Source organism: Megachile rotundata, chromosome 1 (assembly GCF_050947335.1).
Source record: "Megachile rotundata isolate GNS110a chromosome 1, iyMegRotu1, whole genome shotgun sequence".
Taxonomy (NCBI): domain Eukaryota; kingdom Metazoa; phylum Arthropoda; class Insecta; order Hymenoptera; family Megachilidae; genus Megachile; species Megachile rotundata.
In genome coordinates, this window is record NC_134983.1 from 13,242,799 (window position 1) to 13,261,193 (window position 18,395).

At 36.7% G+C, this 18,395-nt stretch overlaps 1 protein-coding gene across 2 annotated transcripts in view; it reads left to right on the forward strand.

Annotated features, from left to right (window-relative positions):
• Positions 1-18,395, forward strand: part of tok (tolloid-like protein 1 tolkin) — a 72,676-nt gene that overhangs the window by 38,357 nt on the left and 15,924 nt on the right. Inside the window, exons 1-4 of one of the 2 annotated variants that reach the window (XM_012280645.2) lie at positions 8,574-8,666; positions 8,962-9,114; positions 9,260-9,464; positions 11,548-11,808. In XM_012280645.2, the coding sequence (XP_012136035.2) occupies positions 9,352-9,464; positions 11,548-11,808 (374 nt within the window). In that variant the 5' untranslated portion in view covers positions 8,574-8,666; positions 8,962-9,114; positions 9,260-9,351. Of the gene's footprint in view, positions 1-8,573; positions 8,667-8,961; positions 9,115-9,259; positions 9,465-11,547; positions 11,809-18,395 lie in introns of those variants that run through there. The other variant, XM_003701284.3, reaches the window with a different exon arrangement.

The window sequence follows — 18,395 nt, forward strand, 5'->3', positions numbered from 1 at the left end:
TATAATCGTGTTGTCTGAGAATCGATGGTCGTTAAGTAGAGTTAATCGTTTCGCTTCATTAAACGGAGGTCTAGAATCGAAGCGATTTTAACCGAGTACCGAATATTCCAGTGAATCTACGGATTGAATGGCACGAAATCACCGACTCGAAGCGAACAGGGGTTTGGCATTATGCGGTTTGTAACTGACTGGCACGGTGTGCGTGTACCGTGTGTCAAAATTCATAGAGAAATTTCTGTACCGTGCATTTCTGTACGTGACGCAATGGAAAATTAAATTTGAACAGTTCGTTGTTTCGTTCCAAGTATCAGTTTTCCGTTACCCTTCACGATTGCTGTAAAGAAGTGGTAGAACACTGCTTGACTTTTTTGAGTGGAACAAACTGTGGTTCGTTCGATATTCGATTTTTTTATCCTTCTTTTTCGGTAAGGGTAACATTTTGAGTGCTCGTTTGTAACGTATCGATGGTGCTCGTTGCGTGAATCGTTATTTAAAATACTCTGTTCTCTGGTCGAGTTGCAGCGAATCTGGACCCTAGAGGCTGAGTGCATTAAGTTTGCTTTTTTCAAAAATAACATTTTACCTCCCGTATCAAATTTTTCATTCTTCCTGTTGATAAAAATTATTTCTACGTCGTACAGTTTTTAATGAAGATGATTCTATATCATTTTGGAGCTGTTAAAACAGGTTTTTGCATAAAAGTTTCATACTTTCAAATCGAGATAATTACATATTAATGTCCTCTTTTAAGAACATTGATTTGACTGGAAGAAATTAATTATTGATTAATAAATAGATTAATAATCATTACAATGAAATATTTAATAACAGATATTAGACTAGTAAATTGTAAGATGAGTTATTGATTAATAGATATTAAATTAACAAACTTTGAAATAAATGATTGATTAGTAGATGTTAACGAACTTTAAAATAAATTATTGATGAATAGATATTATATAAGAAATTAATGACAGATTTTCGATAAGATTAGCCTCAACTTGCATGTATCCTCTGTTAGGAGTGTTATCTTGAGAATATTATATAAAATCGAGCTGTGGGTAATTAATGGACTAAATGGAGCGATGCGTAACGATACGTTGGTGTCGCACGACGCAGCACGATAATTAAAATATCGTTGTCATATGAATGGATCGCGCATTGGAGGTATGGGAAATGGACGTTACGCTTGCAGATTTAGCGAATGATCGTGAAACACCATAAATTAATGAGTCGCAGACACGGAGGGAAGGAAATGCATGCACGGTCCGTTGACTAATACGTACGTTCCTAATACTCGTTGGCAGCGAGACGTATTTACGAGAGTATCGCCGTGAATCTGCCGATTTCAACCCTCGCCCCTGCCCCTCAAGGGACGTCCACCCCTGTGCGTGTGTACGCCTAATTAATTAACCGGATCGGACGTTTGAATGCAACACCGCGTTTACTGTCACTGATTCTACAAAACTTCTGATAATTTATCGAAACCTTATCTTAACTTTTAAATCGACGATGTTCGACTGGCGAATGTATCGTAAATTTGACACGTATCATAGCAGGTCCAGTATAACTAGTGTCACGATATTGATTAAATCGTTGTCCCAAAAGTGGAATAGGCTTCCGCAAACTTATAGGTGTTGTTTTTAGTTAAGATGTAGAATTTCTTTGATTCTAAGAATTTAATTTGGAGAATTACTGAGATTCGAGCTTGATTTGAAGGAACAAGGAATCCAAAATTAGTGGGTAATTAGATTTTCATAGATACGCGTCAACTGCATCAGACCCCAACTTCATTACTCCTTGGTTATATTACAACTTCAATTAACTTCAAACAATATCACCTATATAGTTCAAAATTATATCGTATATCATACACTGAACAATTTTCATGAAATTGCTCGAGAGTGAACTTTAGCGCACTATCAAATGCAACATAACTGCATCAAAGGTCTAACGCTTTCACCGCTGCAGCATGTCACATCTACAATTCTTCAGCTTCTAATTAGCTTGTTATACGTATCAAAACATCTTATTCTGTACGACCAGCATTTAATTGCTCAAGGAAACTCATTAATATATAACTATCTCAGATAACCTTCATTTTTAATTTCTTGTTCCTCAATAACCACTAGTGAAATCATAGCAGACTAGAAACTTATCCGCTACCGTCCTTGAAACATATGAGAATCACTCACAGTGAATCGTGCAGGTTGAGAGATCATCGTGGCTCGTAACAACGTCGAAGAATTAATTGAAGCGAATAAATCGAACCGCGTGTCCACGAGTCGTTGACCAGTCTGCATTGTGGCCGGTATTTACGACTTAGCCCCCGAATTCATCGTCGCGGGTTCAACGATTGCGACCTCGTTAACAGAACGGTGAGATATCGACGTCGAGTCGTGTCGGTGGGTAGGATCAGGTTCGGTAATTTCCACCATCGACAAATTATTCGCCGCTGTTAATGGGACACGCGCCAACATTACACCCGATGTCTGGGTCGAATCTACTCTCTACGATCTACAGAGTGGATTAATTAAAGGAAATCGATCGAGGGTGTCGATAAGATATGGCCTGGCCACAATGGGGATCGCCCGTTTTATGAGACCATTCTTCCGCCAATACTGCTGATCTTGTACGAAGATTATTTTAACAACGATGCAATTTACACTGCAAACCTTCATGTGAATATTTTAACAAGTGCTTGGTGAACGCTAGCGTTATTTGAGTATCAATATTGACAGTCGACACTAAGCAATCATGGTAATGTTGATTTTTTTGATTCGAGATGAAATTAATGTGGAATTAAAAGAAACTGTGATGTAGAAATAGAATGTTAATGTAGCACAGATCATTCTATCTTTAGAATTGTGCGATCATAGGTTCTTATGATCCTAGATTTGTTTATCTTTTGATTTCTATATTTTTTAATCTCTATATTCCCCATATTTCATATTACCACATCTCTAAAGCTGTATATGTACAAACTTCTACATCCCCAAATTCCTATGTCATCAAATCTTTATATCCATATCTTCATATATATCTCCAAATTTCTACATCCACAGACCCCTATATGGAGATAAGAATCTGGAGGGATTCCCACATTACCAAATTTCTATGTTTCCAAAATTTCATACCTTAAAATTTCTGCATCCTCAGCTCTGTATACCCCTAAATATCAATATCTCCAAATTTGTATATTTCTAGGTCCCAACATCCCAAGCTTCCTATATCCTCTAATCTCCACCTTACTAAATTTCTACATCCCCAAATCCCTAAACCCTTAAATCCTCGAATCTCTACACCTCCAAGTATCCGCAAATTATACCCCCAAATCTCTACATCCCAAAATCTTTAAGTCCCTATATTTCCAGACTCCTACTATATCTCCAAATTCCTATATTTTTAAATGCATCCTTGTATGCCTAGCTGATAATATTGAAAACAGAAGATACAAGTTTCATTTATACTGCAAGTTCGATGAAACGTAATATACCGTGGAAATGTATATTGAAAAATAATACTATATATTTTGCATGGAGTACGATTTATGGGTACGAGTACTTTTAATGCTTATTCCAGGTGCACTGGATTTCCATTGTACTTCGATTGTGCGGTAGAATTATTTTTTGCCCCATCCACTGTTGGCTTACGTTCAATTGCGCGATGTACGGGATTTTGTATTGACCCAGATATTACGTGAAATCAATGTATTAACCGTGCTACACAAGCCTCGCGTTATGCAACGTGAAACCTTTATCGCGTTCAAACGTTTTTTGAATTACAGTTGAATTGTTTTTTATTTGGTTCCGTACGTGGAAGATATTTCTTCGATATTGCGATAATGCGGAGCGATGTAATTTATTTGACTTTTATGTTGAATGTAATCGATATTTTATTGTTTTCCTTATCGCTGCACCTGTGAGAGAAGGAAGTAAATGTTGGAAGATACAAAGCAAACTTTCATCGGATGAATTAATATTGACACGCTGCAAACACTTGCATTTAATGTTGATCCCGAACGACGCATCAGGGTTTCATCAATATTTATCTGATCTTGAATCAACGTTTGTTCGATTCATTGTTATACGTTCGAATTTATATTTCTAGTTAAGAACAACATCGAGAGGATTAATGATCGAGGAAATGTACAAACATTGTAGCTTCTATCTTCTCGTTTTGATTCGAAATCGACGTAAAGATAATTGCCTTGCTTTATAAACAGATTAAAACGCACTGTAGTTCGCAACAATGTTCCTACATTGCGTTAGAAATAAAGCTTTACGTTTTTAATTGTGCGACGCTCTCGTCGGAAAAACGTGGAATTTAATTTCATAAGGAAATACTATGTCATTTCATCGGGTATTTTCTTTGAAAATAAATTCTGTAGCAAAAGTTAATCCTTCCTCTGATTTGCTTCGTTGATATGGCTTCCCAGATTGATATTTTCATTTTCCTTTATAACTCTGAAGGAAAACTGACGACGTATTTCCCTTGCAGATTCTTGAAATAACTCAGTTGTTTCATTGCGAGTACTAAATGTTGCGATTTTATTTATTTTCTTAATGAAAAACTTGACCTATCTTAACTCTTAACTTAACCTAGCTTGATCGTAATTAAATGTTTGTCTAATTTAACCTACCACAACATGAGATAATGCAAATTTTTTACGTTATATCGCCAAGTGTTGTGTCTCCACGCGTTATATCGTCCAGCATAGCATTTCCGCACGTAGTATCGTCTAGCGTTATAATTACACGCATTATCGACAAGCCTAGAATTACTATGTGCTATGTCGGCAAATATAGTATCTCCATGCGTTATATCACCAAGTGTAATATTTCTACGCGTTGTATTGTCAAGTGTAGAATTTCCATGAGTTATATTGTACAACGTAATACCTCCACGCGTTATATTGCCAAAAGTATCTCATCGGATTATATTGCCAAGCATAATATCTCTTCGAATTATATTACTAAGCATAATACCTCCACGCGTTATATTGCTAAACGTAATATCTCCTCGCATTATATTGCTAAGCGTAGTATCTCCTCGAATTATATTACCAAGCGTAATACCTCCTCGCGTTATATCATCAAGTTCAGTATCTCCTCGTGTTATATCGCCAAGCGTAAAATTTCCAAGCGTTAGATCACTAAGCGTAGTATCTCTTCACATTAGATTATCAAGAATAGAATTTCCAAGCGTTAGATCACCAAGCGTAGAATGTCCACGCGTTATATCGCCAGCTGTGGAGTTTCCGCGCGTTATATCGCCAAGTGTAGAAATTTCACGCATTATATCGTCAAGTGTAGAATTTCCACGCGTTATATCACCGAGTGTAGAATTTCCACGCGTTATATCGCCGAATGTAAAATTTCCGCGCGTTATATCACTAAGTGTAGAATTTTAACGCGTTATATCGCCAAGTGTAGAATTCTCACGCGTTATATCCCCAAGTGTAGAATTCTCACGCATTATATCGCCAAGTGTAGAATTTTCACGCGTTATATCGCCAACTGTGGAATTTTCGCGCGTTATATTGCCAAGTGCAGAGTTTCCACGCGTTATATCGCCAAAAACAGTATTCCTCCACATAACATTATACAGAGCAAAATTTTCACGCATTATATCGCCAAAAATAATATCTCTATGCATTTCACCGCTATAGAGTCTTGACGCGTTATATCACATAGTGTCTGAACGTGTAATATCGCCACGCGTTAAAAAACCTGGCGTACCTTTCAAATCTCAAGTATCTCTATTCAAGCTACATCCGTAATTTGATCAAACGTTAAAATAAAATCGAAACTTCCGTCTTCTGGCAGGACCTTTTTACAATTTTCTCGATCGTATAAAATTGTACTCCCGACAAAGGGTCCTTTCGCTCGACTATCGCCGCGCCACTTTTTTCCCTTCTATCGAGCAAAAGACGCTTCGGAATGCCAATAGAGTTTTTCCGGTGTAATTTCCTAAAGTGTTTCGGCTTGAATTAAAATTTCTCTATGGTCGATGGTCGCTTCGAGGACCGGTGAGAAGTTCGCGCTCGTTTTCACGGAATCACTTGTATATTCAGAAATATTCGTGTGCAATTGTTCGCGAGCCGCTTTGCCACAGCATCGAACGGTCTGGTATTAGCAGAACTTTTGCGAGCGTTCGATGACACTTGGCGGCGATTTGTGTCAACGACGCCGTTGTTACTTCGATTCGAGATCCTTCTTTCCCATTCAGAAATTCGGTGAGCCATTGTCACGATTGTCGAACACAAGTTCTGCCGCGAAGATTCTGCAAATAACGCGCTCTTCGAAAACCATGTTCGTTCGTTGAATAGCATTTGATGCGTCGTTAACGTCCGAGTGTTAAATTTTATTTTTGTTTTCCTTTTGGGCTATTGTAAACGACATTAAATTGGAAATTTAATGATTGAAAAATTAGAAGTTAAAAACCGTTAATTAGAAAAATTCATCCATTGATAGAATTATTTACAATTGTAATTACTTATCGCTGTCCTAAATCATAATTGAATAGCGTGCATTGCTACTTAAGTACATGCATTCTCACTGTGCCATTTGGCACGTTAAAATCTCAGCAAAACGCAGTAAATCAGTACTTCTGGTGGCTCTACTTATTCCTCAAGATTACAACAAACGAATCCATTCGCGAAAAACACGAATCGAGGAAACAATAAATTTCAAAGATAAAACCTAAATACATTAGCAGCCACGAATGCTACTGATATACCGCAAAGACTTGTCACGAGAACTGCGCTCAAGAGAATTCCATTTGCAAAACACTAACAAAGAAAATGATTAATCGTAACGTCGGCATGATTGCACGTAAAATAATTCCGAATTTTTCACTAATGTAGCCTTCCGCTTTGAAAACAGCGATAGCCTTCGTACGAGAGTATTTCGTCAACGATACCGAACAAAACGGCCTGCCGTCTAGGGTCAAAGGCCAAAAACGAATCGAACGACGTGTAGAATGCTGCAATCTCGGACGATCGTGAAATCATGCTTGCCAAAGCCAGACCAAGCCGAATTAGACGTTTATACGCTCTCATTTCGCGAAAAACCCTACTCGGCTTGTTTCATGCATCATGCATGAATCGAATCTGGCGAAACATAGTACTACGTGTGTGACATATGTAATTTATTGCCGCTTCTTCGATCATGAAAGCAAGAAGGTCAGCGTGTTCTTTATTTTTAGCGATTTGATAACAAAGTTCAGAATTTCAGTTCGATTAAACAATTGAAGCTTAGAATCTGTTTGGTTCACAGAAATTTGAATTTTCAACTTTTTCTCAGAAGTTTCGAAATTTTTAAATTGTCACTGCCAAACATTTTTGGTATTATATAATTGCTCGCATGTATCTATTCATATATTTCCATTTAACAAATATTCACATTTTAGCCAAAATGTTAAATAAAATTTCAGTAGATGCCCTCAGAAGAGGTTGCTTACATGTACCTACGTATCCATTCATATATTTCCCTCTAACAAATATTTACATTTTTGTAAAAATATTAAATAAAACTTAGACAGATACCATTGCTCACGTAAGCTATGGTAGTTTAATCTTCAGCAAGGATGGTCCTGCACCATCATCTTTCTTCATTTATTCCATGTTTTGAACTCCATTTACATTATATCACTCAATATTGTCGATTCACGATATTCCAAACGAAACGGAGCATCGTTTATCCATAAATTCTCGACCGGTAACCCCTCCGTTTCAGCGTTTCATTTCCTGATAAATGCATTCAAATAATTCCTTCGTCCTTCCCTCGTATTTACTCGTTATCTCCGTTGTAACTTAGCATCTCGATAAACATAACAACACGCCCTTACAATGAACCGGAGAATTTGCATAAAGCCATCTGTCCTCTGTTCATTCGCTTCCCAGTTTCGCTTCAAAGCGAATTCATCGTTCGAGAAAGGGGACAGAGACTCGTGAGACGAATCCACTCGATTTAAATGAATCAACATCGAGAAGAGCAACGTCGATGAATTCCCTCTTTTACAGTCGCTCCTCTCGCTCGACTCGATCATTTAATTATCTCGTCGTCGAGCACCTAACCTTGTCATTAAGAAATCGAACGAGTGACCACCGTGGAACTGCACTGAAGTTTATTTTTTTCTCACTTTTCTACGGTTCCTCTGTAACCGATCGTTTTTTCTTTCTTTTCTACGAGTCTTTGTCCCCTGCGAGCGAGATCTTTGCCCTGCACACCCTCGTGAAAGCGGGTCAGCGACAAAGAACTCGTCGCTCATGTCCTTAATCCTATTATTGGATTTTTGAGGACGTCCCGTCACTATTCTCCCGTTTTTTTCTCTCTTATGCACGCGTCTACACACTCTCGTCTATTTCTTCCCTCTCCCTCTTTCTTCCCTTCCCGTTCCCTGCCCTGATAACCGATAAATGCTTCGAGCTGTTTACATCGGCCGCAACAACTGCAGCCGAACAAACTCTCTTTTCACCGATAACACGTCTCATGATTTATGAACGCTGATAACGGCCACGGTATAATGCGATGCACTGCGAGGCCAGTGTCTTGTAAACGCACCCGTTATCGGCCAGAAGACATCTGGACGGTGATCGACCAAACGTTCGAATCACGTGCTAACAAGAAATGTAAATTCGAGTATTACGTGGCTGCTCGAGGGTAATGTTCAATCTTCGTCCACCGTATTCGTTACTGTATCGAAACAAGTTTCGACGAAAAACGACTGCGAGGGTTAACACCACCCTCAATACTGGGTTTATCGGACGCGCCATTTTGACGCATTTCGAATTTTTTTAGGAAAATATATATCTTTAAATATATGTATTCGTTCATGCGTCAAATTCACGCGTATTCGTAGAGATAGGTTCATAAGAAATGTCCGTAAATCTAGTGTTAACGATATACCTGTTTTATTTGCTTTCGGCTAAACGTTTTTCCGATGTTCTCGTTCCAGGTGGTTTTCTCGGTGACATCGCTCTGCCAAATATCAAATACGAGACAGAATGGCGACAGCAAAAGCTCAACAAGAGTTACCTCGAAGAATTGGAGAAGTATCGGGACGAGGTACTAAAGGAGGGTCTTCAGGTCGAAGAAGAGGGTCTTACGGGTAAAAAACATTTTGCTTTTAACCGGGAAAACGTGGCACCCTCCTCTAGATTTTATCTCCTCGCAAACGTCCAAGTCTCATTCGTTGACGTGCATGTACGTGTAGATGTCCGTGCGTGTGGTGTTAGCGACAGGTGTCGTTTCAGAGATCCTTCAATTTAAAAATGAGCACGACGCTAACGAGGCGCATCAGGAGAACGAGGAGATCGTGGCTTCTCAAGAGAAATCCGAACCAATTATGGTGGACCGGAATCAATACAGCATGGACGGCGAGCTCGAGGGTGGATTCAGTTTTAAAGCGAGGAACGACGATGTCAAGCCTGGTGTCAGGGACGAAGGAGTCGAATTCAGGTAAAATTACTAGGAATGTTCACGATGGATGGTCCAATAATCGTAGGCAAAAGAAATAATTTTCGTATAAATGAGGTAAGAATTTAGAGATTTGGGAAATTTAGAATTTTGCAAATTTTGGAAGGGGGGAAAGAAACTTGAAAATTTAGGGGTTTGAGAAATTCGGAAGATGGGAAATTTGGGACTTCACAAGTTTGATAATCGAGAATTTGGGGATTTGGAAAATTTTGGGATTGGGGGTTTGGAAATTTAGAAATTTAGAAGCTTGAAAATCTGGGAATTGAGGAATTTGGGAATTTGGAAATTTGGGGATTCGGGGATTTGGGAATTTGGGAATTTGGAAATTTGGAAATTTGGAAATTTGAGGATTTGGAAATTTGAGGATTTGGAAATTTGGAAATTTGGGGATTTGGGAATTTGGGAATTTTGAAATTTTGGAATTTGGGAATTTGGAAAGTTGGAAGTTTGGAAACTTGGGGGTTTAGGAATTTGGGAATTTGGGAATTTGGGAATTTGGGAATTTGGGAATTTGAGAATTTGGAAATTTGGGAATTTGGAAATTTGAGGATTTGGGAATTTGGAAATTTGAGGATTTGGGAATTTGGGAATTTGGGAATTTGGGAATTTGGGAATTTGGGAATTTGGGAATTTGGGAATTTGGGAATTTGGGAGTTTGGAAATTTGGTAAATTTGGGAAATTGGAAATTTGGAAATTTGGAAATTTGGAAATTTGGAAATTTGGAAATTTGCAATATTGAAAATTCGAGAATTCAAAAAGTTAGAAATATTGAAAATTTTAAAATGTGTAAATTTTAATATTCATAAGTAAATTTTAATGTTCAAATAATTTAAAATAATAATTTTAATTTTAAATAAAAATTTTAATTCGATATCTCGAAAAGTCTCCAACATTTAGCATCCCACTGCACCTAACCTGTATAATCAGTGCTGTATTAAAACAAATTTACCCCAGATTTCTTCCTACATTTCTTTAATTATATCTCCTATAAAAATATAGGTACATTTGCATAAACAGCCGCAGTCTGACGCAATTTCAATTCGTCGATGACAAGCTGGTAAATTAAAAGGAAAAAGAAGAACCGAGCGGAGGTAAACTCGAGAAAGTAATTAAAATGATGAAAACGAGTGTTCTCATTTTGCAGAATGTTTCGTGAAGCGCGATTTAACTTGTAGATTAATTCGTTCGCGAGGATTTTTCTTTCAATTTTTTGAATCATTATTCGTAATGAGCTCGATATTTCATGTTTCTACGATATATAAAATAAAGAATTATTTTGATACATGTTCCGGCTTCTTTCATTCTTTTTTTAGTTGAACATGTGACGAGGACAATTTATCTCGACAGCCACGAAACAAAAAGATTCGTTCTCATTCGTGGATTAATTAAAAGTACTAAGGTGATTTGCCTATCTGCAATGTTAATTAAACGTGGATGATGAAGAACATGCATTGTGCGTGTTTCATATGTTTTTTACCGTCATTCACACATGGAACATTTCAGTTTAATACTATCCTGGAAATATCTTTTGCTCGCTGCACCTTGTTCAATGAATTTCAAAGCATTCTCGAACCTCTGTCGCGATAATGTTTTGTGCTTCTAACAAATAATTTATTTGCATTCTGTGACTTGTAAAGATAACTGTTACTTCAGGTATAATTAATTGTTTCAAGAGTAATTTATTAAACGTATATTTACTTTAAGTAGAAAATAAACAACAAAAATAATAAATAAAAAAATTTACCAAACACAGTGATTTCTTATTTCGTTAAAAATCAATCTTCGTATTCACAAAATTACTTTATGACAGTAATTGCTATGATTGAAGAAAATCACATACTTATTTCTCATGTCTTAACCTTACGTAACGAATTAATTCGCTAGACTGATCACCTTTTAGTATTCACCAAAAAATTGTTACCAATGAAAAATATTTATTGCAAACAAAAATCCACTTGACTTAATTAAATATCTTCTATTACAAGTACAAAAGAGAAATGACTGATCAAAAAATTTAATTGAAGCCTAATATTAATTATATTTAAGGATTTTATGAATTCACAGATTGGAGTCGACAACGCCGTCAACGAAGAAAAGACACTCAGCTCGAAAACAGAATCACGATGTTTCACACTCATCGATCAACGCCACGAAACAATCAGTTTCGAGATCGTCTCAAGAAGTCGATTTTTCCGCGAGCACCGATAGCACCAATCAAATGAAAGATACAAACATGAAGAACATAGAGGAGGTGTTCACGGTTCAACCGGAAAACAACACGCAAAACGTATCGAAGAGACGACATCGACGCCATCATCGTAGAAGGTATGATTGAAATGGTGCTTTTATTTGTGTTAATATAAACATTTCCTAAAGGAGAACTTTACACATATGCAAAAATCGAACAATCATGGGTGAACGCGACGACTGCTGTAAGTGAAAAAAAGCGTATGTGGTCAGACAGATTGTAATATGAGAACGAAGACGTAAATTAAGAATAGAGATATTCTTTTATTTTTCTAATCAAATTATCAGACTCTTCAAAAGATAATGCTAGATTTGTAAAAAGTCTAAAATAAAAAGTGTGAAAATTGAACTTCAATTTATTAAGTTCTACAACGATCATTTTATGGCAATAAAAATACAATTTAACATAACCTCGTTCTGTAATCATTCCACTCGTGATATATATAATAATTCGAAGGCTGTTGATTTTACTTTCTATAAAAGAGAATGATTGACCCATTTTGACAAGAGGTCTTTAACGTCCAACATTCATTCAGAAATTGAAAAAAAAGCATTCGATATCCAATGGAGTGGCTCGCTGCTGGCTTCGATAATAGAGTCCGCTGCTTTAACTCGCACCCTCCCTATCATCAACAATTTTCCGCTGGTAGAGCTACTATGCCAATAACAATGGCCGTCACCGTAAAGCTAGAAAATGGGGACCGATACTGCCGGTCGGGCATTTTCAGCCCTTAAACTGCCAATAACCTGTCAGCATCGGCACTAGTGTCTCTGATCGGTTGTAGTTGTGTTTGTGTACAGATTATGTACGTCTCTGCGGCAAAGCTTTCGGGAATGAGGCTCAAAAAGGGGGAAACAAAGGTATTGAGAAAACCTAGTCGTGATAATCATTTTTCATCGATACTTTAGGGTAAGTGTTACATTGCAGTTGTTATATTATACCGTTGTTAGAACGGTGAAGTAACACATACGATTTTCTGAAAATTGTAATTGCGTGTTATGCAAATTTTCAAATTCTTAAATTTCCATATTCTCAAATTCACAAATTTCTGAATTTCTAAAATTCCTAAATTCCTAAATTTTCAAATTTCCATATTTCCAAATTTCCAAATTTCCAAATTTCCAAATTTCCACATTTCCAAATTTTCACATTTCCAAATTTTCATATTTCCAAATTTCCACCTTTCCAAATTTCCAAATTTCCACATTTCCACATTTCCCAATTTCCAAATTTCCAAATTTTTTAAATTCCTAAATTCCTAAATTCCTAAATTCCTAAATCCCTAAATCCCTAAATCCCTAAATCCCTAAATCCCTAAAACCCTAAATCCCTAAATTCCTAAATTTCCAAATTTCTAAAATTCCAGATCCTAAAAATAATTATGAATTAACAAATAAATTCGTCACAGAAATGTATCTGATTTTCTCATAAATTTTCTTGGCAACACGTACAACAGTCAGCAGGTTTTGTCATGGCTTTTCCATTCCTCGTTCGAAATAGGCTTACGAAAGCGTTTGTTTATAGCCTGTATTCGACACCCGTGAAACACGATCGTACTGTGATTCTCCAATGAAGCTCCAGTGAATTCTGGAGAGGATCTAGCCGGACTTGATACCTTTGACGTGGTTAAGCCTTGTATCCGCAGAAATTTCTATCCGCCTACATCTCTACTACCTCTCGACCATTCAGTACCCTTTAATTTTAAATGATTCGAAACGATTGCAATCTCTTCATCTTCAAACTTTTTACCAATTCCTTAATTTTCGCAATTTTTATTACATGACGCTTGAAATTATTCTGAATAATATAAATAATATTATAATTTATTGGATCTATGTTTTTACACATTTTTAGCCAATTTTTTAGAATAAATATTAAGTAACTGTAACGAAATATCAGTATGTAATACAACTGACCAATATTATATCGATTAGTACACAAACAGTAATTTGGTAGTATTTCCTATTTGATATTTTTAGTTTATTTGTAAATTTTTATTTATCATTCTTTTATTTGTCATTAAACGTAGTTTGTCATTATTTTGAGTGGATGGCCAATTGTACTGAATGTATATTATATTAATGATACAGGGTGACGAGTACCTCACGTCGCCGTCACTTCGGATCTTTAATATCTACAGGAGTACTGTATCTAGCAGAGTTTCTGGTAACTTAGCAAACAACTGCATTCCCACAGTAAACACAGAACCGAAAATCTAAGTCACTCAAGGAGTTTAGAATCTAAGTATCATACAACTTCGATTTTTCACTCTCTCCCACTTATTGTTCACTTTGATACTCTTATAATCCGTTCCGAAGGTCGACGACGCACGGTACTTGGATTTTCAACTCCATGTTCCTTGAGTTGCTTAGATTTACCCTCTGTTTGCCACCAAGTCTTAGAAACTGTTTGCTCAGTTCTCAGGATCTTAATCAGACATACACGTATTACAGATACTACAGATTCGTCCGTAAGGTCACTCATACACGGTACTTGGATGTTCTAGGTTCTTTAAAATTATACTGATTTTCAATTCGATGAAATTGCAATTTGATACTGTTTGTGAGTTTTAATTATTCACGCTAAGATATTCACGTTAACATCAAGGCCTATCAGTTTTTATGGCAGGTGTGTCAGTCAAAGCTTAATTATTGCAGCGTTAAGATAAATAAGTAACATTGAAATGTTAGGTATATTTTGAATTAAGCTTAAATATATTTTTGGGTCTTCAATTGTACCAGCTGCGATTGGTATCATACTCAAAACTCGATCATCATGCAAGCATTTAGTTTTGTCACATTTGTAACGTCACGAGTCTGACTCGATGTCCAAGACTTAATATTGGTTAGAATATAAATATTAAACAACTAATATTATTTGTTTAAAATGAACCACTCATTAGTATCGATGTTAACTGCGAGTTAATACTGCAGAAATACCACCGTTACAAACGTCAATGGAATAACATCCGGCCGGTAAAAAAAAGAATTAATTACTTTTGCCGTTAGTTCCGTTGAGCTAGCAATAACATCGACCGGTAGGAAATTCCAATGAAGAAAAACGAGGAGAAACGCATTAATTACCGAACGATAAGAAAGTTTTTGAGGGCCGCTTTTTTCCTTCGCCCTCTTGCGAGAGCAGATCCTCTGGCAGTTGTAAATTTCAGTCGTCTTGGAGTATATCGGACAGAAAGGACGGCCAAGACGCATTAATTTCACCGTGAGTCCAATCTAATCGGGGCTTAAGCGTTTTTCATTGAAGAGATCCGTGAAGGTGATCGTGGCCACGAGAGTAGCCCTCGTCCTATCGATCTTTTTCTCTCCGTCTCGATTGCTCCCTGTTCTCGTTTCAACTTGTTCGAGAATGAAGAGGCAAAAAGTGGCGCGCACAGAGAGGCACGAAACGGCGGGAGAAATCGGGGGAAAAAAAAATTGTTGGAACGCAGAAAGACGGAAGAGGAGTGATTTATCGAGATCGGCCGAGGGAAAAATTTCGTATTCAGCGAATACGTCGTTCGATCGCTAGTGGATCGGTTGCCGTAACTCATCATTTTCCACTGTCCTTCGTGACTTCCGTTCTGCAATCCGTATCTTCCGTCCTGTACCTCCCCACAGACCGCCGTTTCCTTTTGTTTTATTTCTTTTTCCCTTAGTTACCGCGGCTTCGAGATTATCGTGCTTGTTGCCTGTTACTTGGATCAGCGAGCGTTGGCAGAAAACCGAGAATTCCAGGAACGTGAACGATTAAAACGAGACTTCTACAAGTGATTACATTTGTAACTACCACTACTAGCGACTTGTATTTGCAAGCTTTTCGAGGTTTAAAAAGAACCACAGTTCATAAATTCATTTGTTTTCAGATATAAAAGAGTGAAGGATTATTTAAATTGTAATATTAAAGCTTACTTATAATATTAGATAATCACAAGGTTCACATCATATGTGTTATAAAATCATAACGTTATTATTACATGCGATTCATATTACCGATACAGTAATTTCAAATATTTCTGTTTGATATAAAATGTTCTTAGTTCACTTCAAAGTATCTCAGGAATAAATTATTTAAAACATGGAAAGAACAGTAACGCGTTCGAAATGTAAACCGAAAGGGTAAGTGATGAACAACAGCATGAGACAAACGAGAGACGACAAAAAAGGGAGAAGACCACACGAGCCGTGTTTTTATTACGATGATTGATGACAAATCACGAATTCGTTGAATTCCAGCGTGCCGGTGGATTATTTCGGTATGGCGAGGACACTGATATATTATATTGTGGTTTATTGCTTGCTGGTTAGAGGAGACGGTGGCGGTGGTGGCTCGTTTAGGGGTGGAGATGGATCGACATTCGAAGGGGTGGTAACTAGCGCACGTCAAAGCTAATAGAATGATCTATGCGTCTCGCGATCGTTTGATTGAAATCCACGTCGTGTTGGCCGATGCGATGGAACCGAAAGCCATTCTCTGAATGCCGTGCCAAAGAGGAAGGATGACATTTTGAAAAGGGTGTGCAGCTGAGTCGCATGACTTTGCATTGAATCGAACACCCGGTTCCGTGGAATTTCAACGGATTCTTGTGATTTACCCTAACACTGATAGTGTTTGTCAAATATCCATCGAATCTACATAGCTTTTCTGGCACATTATTCAACTCTAAGTGCTTTTTTTAATCTGAAAAATTAATGATCGGGAAAAATAATTCAGAGAGAACTTTATTACTGAAGTAATTAGGTACAAGTTAGAGGAAACCTCTTAAGTAGGTGATATAGTTTTCTACAACTATAGAATGTATGGCAATGTAACGTGTAAGCATGTGATGCATATCGATATAATGTATATACATACAGTAGAAATCTAATCTAACGACTATCTAACAAGTGGTAATTTAACAAATGGTAATGCAATCAATGACAGTCTAATACATGGAAATCTAACGGTTGTTGATTTATTGGGAGACAGTCTGACAATCGAACGTGTGCCAATTTAACCTGCAATTATCTAACGCGAGGTAATCTAACGCGACGTAATCTGTCGTGTGGTAATCTAACACGTGGTAATCTAACGTGGTAATTTAACGCGTGATAATCTGGAACGTAGAAATCTACTCACGCGGAAATTTAACACGTGACAATCGAATGTTTACCAATCGAACCAATTTGCAGCTATCTAATACGTGGTAATCTAACATTATAGTAATCTAACGCGGGGAAATTTGAAGAATAATAATCTAACACACAAGAGTCTAACCACGCGGTAATCTATTGTGTGACAATTGAATGTGTAGCAATCGAACGTGTGTGAATCTAATGCGTACCTATCTAACCTGCAATTATCTAACGCGTTGTAGTCTAATATTGATCGCAAATATAATGTTATAGACGTTAATGAAGTATTTTATTTTTCAGAATTGTCTTAATTGCTATAATTGATTTCCCTTTGTAAGAGCTTTCCTCCTACCACGAAAGTAGCAGCCATTATTGACTTTGTTACCGCTAGTGGAACCTATTTAAACGTTTGAGCCGCAAAAGCTGGGAAGTTTCGACATAGGGATTTAATGGATTTCGAGATTAGAGTGAATCGTACGATTATCGTTAGGTTTTATATCCGGAACTGCATTTGCGGTAACCCCTACAAAATCACTGCAATCAAAACAACTGTGTGCGGCTTTTGTTACACGTACCATTTATTGCTGGACACGGTATTAAGTAAGACGTATCGTTGTGCCTTTCAGACCCCTTTAAAGTCGGAGCAATTGAATCTAACGTCGAAAGGAGTACGTTCGCCAATTTATAGAAACGTGTACTTGAAATGTAAAATAGTATCAGAAATTAAATCTGCAACTTTCATACTTTTTCTACTGAATTATTTTTAAATTTATTACAAGTATTAAATTTATAAAATTATACTAAAGCATATTAAAATTTATAAAATTATATTAAAATCAATTTTCTACCAATTGTAAAATTAAAGTGCAATCTTCGATTCAAATTAATAATTACGTTTCATTTCGAAATTTCTTATGCAGCATTTATAGAATAGTACGTTATATTTTACTGCTTTTTATCTCGTTTTTAAAGAATTGCAAAATGCGTAGGAAAGAGGACCTCGCACAAATTATAGGGAAAAAACGGCTTCCATCGAATTCGTTCATTTTGCAGTATAATATTCCGCAGACCATTCTGATCCAGGTCCTAATGGGCAAAAACTTCAGAAATCGACCGAGAATTTATGATGTGCTCCATAAAAATGAGGCAGATGCGCGACAACGCCTTCGAGAAAGATGTGTTTTAAATTACGCACTCCGTATTGATGTTCTGTTTGATCGATGCAATCAGTTTTTAATTGTGAACTTATAAATATTTCAACAAGGTTTGTCTTATTGCAAAAAATACTTTTTTCCACAAAAAAGTCATTAACAAATCAAGATCGATTTACCTCAACCTCATTTTTACGGAGCACCGCATATTTTCTTTAAAACAAGAAAGTTTAAGGAAATTAATTCGTTTAACGTAAAGAGATATAAAAAGTTATAATAGAATAATATTAAAAGTTTCCTTACGAAATTCACTTTTTAGAAAAATATTCATGAATACTAACTTCTGATCGCTTTTTAACAAGCTCCATATCGATTAAAAGTATATTAACAATAAACCACCGTAAA